The sequence below is a fragment of the Mandrillus leucophaeus genome, unplaced genomic scaffold (assembly GCF_000951045.1).
Source record: "Mandrillus leucophaeus isolate KB7577 unplaced genomic scaffold, Mleu.le_1.0 Scaffold439, whole genome shotgun sequence".
Classification (NCBI taxonomy): domain Eukaryota; kingdom Metazoa; phylum Chordata; class Mammalia; order Primates; family Cercopithecidae; genus Mandrillus; species Mandrillus leucophaeus.
This window is the reverse complement of record NW_012104687.1, coordinates 826263-827545: the sequence shown is the minus strand read 5'-3', so window position 1 is coordinate 827545 and position 1283 is coordinate 826263. Positions and strand designations below refer to the sequence as shown.

The 1283-nt window shown below is 58.6% G+C and overlaps 1 protein-coding gene across 1 annotated transcript in view; it reads left to right on the top strand.

Annotated features, from left to right (window-relative positions):
- TMEM82 (transmembrane protein 82) overlaps nt 1–1283 on the top strand; it is a 14381-nt gene that overhangs the window by 3399 nt on the left and 9699 nt on the right. Inside the window, exon 5 of the mRNA XM_011993984.1 lies at nt 999–1186. Within this exon, the coding sequence (XP_011849374.1) occupies nt 999–1186 (188 nt within the window). The remainder of the gene's footprint in view (nt 1–998; nt 1187–1283) is intronic.

The following is a 1283-nucleotide window of genomic DNA, read 5'->3' as shown; positions in this document are numbered from 1 at the left end:
TGTTGCCCAGGCAGGTCTTGAACTGTTGGGCTCAAGCAATCCACCTACCTCAGCCTCCCAAAATGTTGGGATTACAGGCATGAGCCACTGTGCCCAGCCTACTGCAGGGTTTTTCATTGTTGCTATTTTGTTTTGTTTTGGGATGGAGTCTTGCTCTGTTGCCCAGGCTGGAGTGCAGTGGCACGATCTCGGCTCACTGCAACCTCCAACTCTGAGTTCAAGCAACTCTCCTGCCTCAGCCTCCCAAATAGCTGGACTCTGTCTCAAAAAACAAACAAACAAAAAGAACGGGGCTGGGCGTGGTGGCTCACGCCTGTAATCACAACACTTTCAGAAGCTGAGGCAGATGGATCACTTGAGATCAGGAGTTCAAAACCAGCCTGGCCAACATGGCAAAACCCCATCTCTACTAAAAATGCAAAAAATTAGCTGGGTGTGGTGGTGTGCGCCTGTAATCCCAGCTACTCGGGAGGCTGAGGCAGGAGAATCACTTGAACCTGGGAGGCGGAGGTTGCAGTGAGCCAAGATCGTGCCGCTGGACTCCACTCCAAAAAAAAAAAGAACAGAAGCCAGGAGTCTGGCAAGGAAACTTCTTGGAAAGAGGGAGGTGGTCGTTGAGCCCGGGTGGGTCCATGGGGGTGATGAGAGGTGCTCAGCTGGGAATGTGCTTGGCAGAAGGAGTTGCCAGGGCTGACTGAGGGACTAGAGGCGGGTGTGCAGCAAAGAGAGGAGTCAGGCCGACTCCTGCCACTGCGAGGCTGCGCGGCTGCGGGGTTCTGGCCTGCACCAGTGGGAGGCTTGTGGGCCGGGCAGTGAGTCCTGGAGGCAGAGCGCCTGGTGCCCTGCAGATACTCGGAGCAGGGGTGGGGACCAGGAGGTTGTGATGGGAGGAGGGCTGCACGGAGCGAAAGGCTTGTCCTGTGGAGGGTGGGTCAGGGAGCCGGGAGGCCCAGTGCGGGGTGTGGGGTCGGACGGTGACAGGCACCCGCATTCCACAGAGGAGCAGCGGCAGCACCCTGGCCTGAAGAGCAAAGTGCAGACGGTGCTGGTGCGCATGGGCGGCCTCTTCGTGCTGCTGCTGACTGTGGGCCGCTGGCTGGACCTGCTGGGCATCCTCATCTCCCTGCTGGGCGAGCTCTGGTGTCTGGTCGGCATCCGCACCCTGCTTGACCTCTGCCAGATACAGGTGGGCACCCCCATCCAACGTGTCCCGCAGACAATCCCTGCTTCAGACAGCCCAGGTGCCTCAAGAGGCTCAAGTTTAAGAAGAGCCAGCTGGGCAC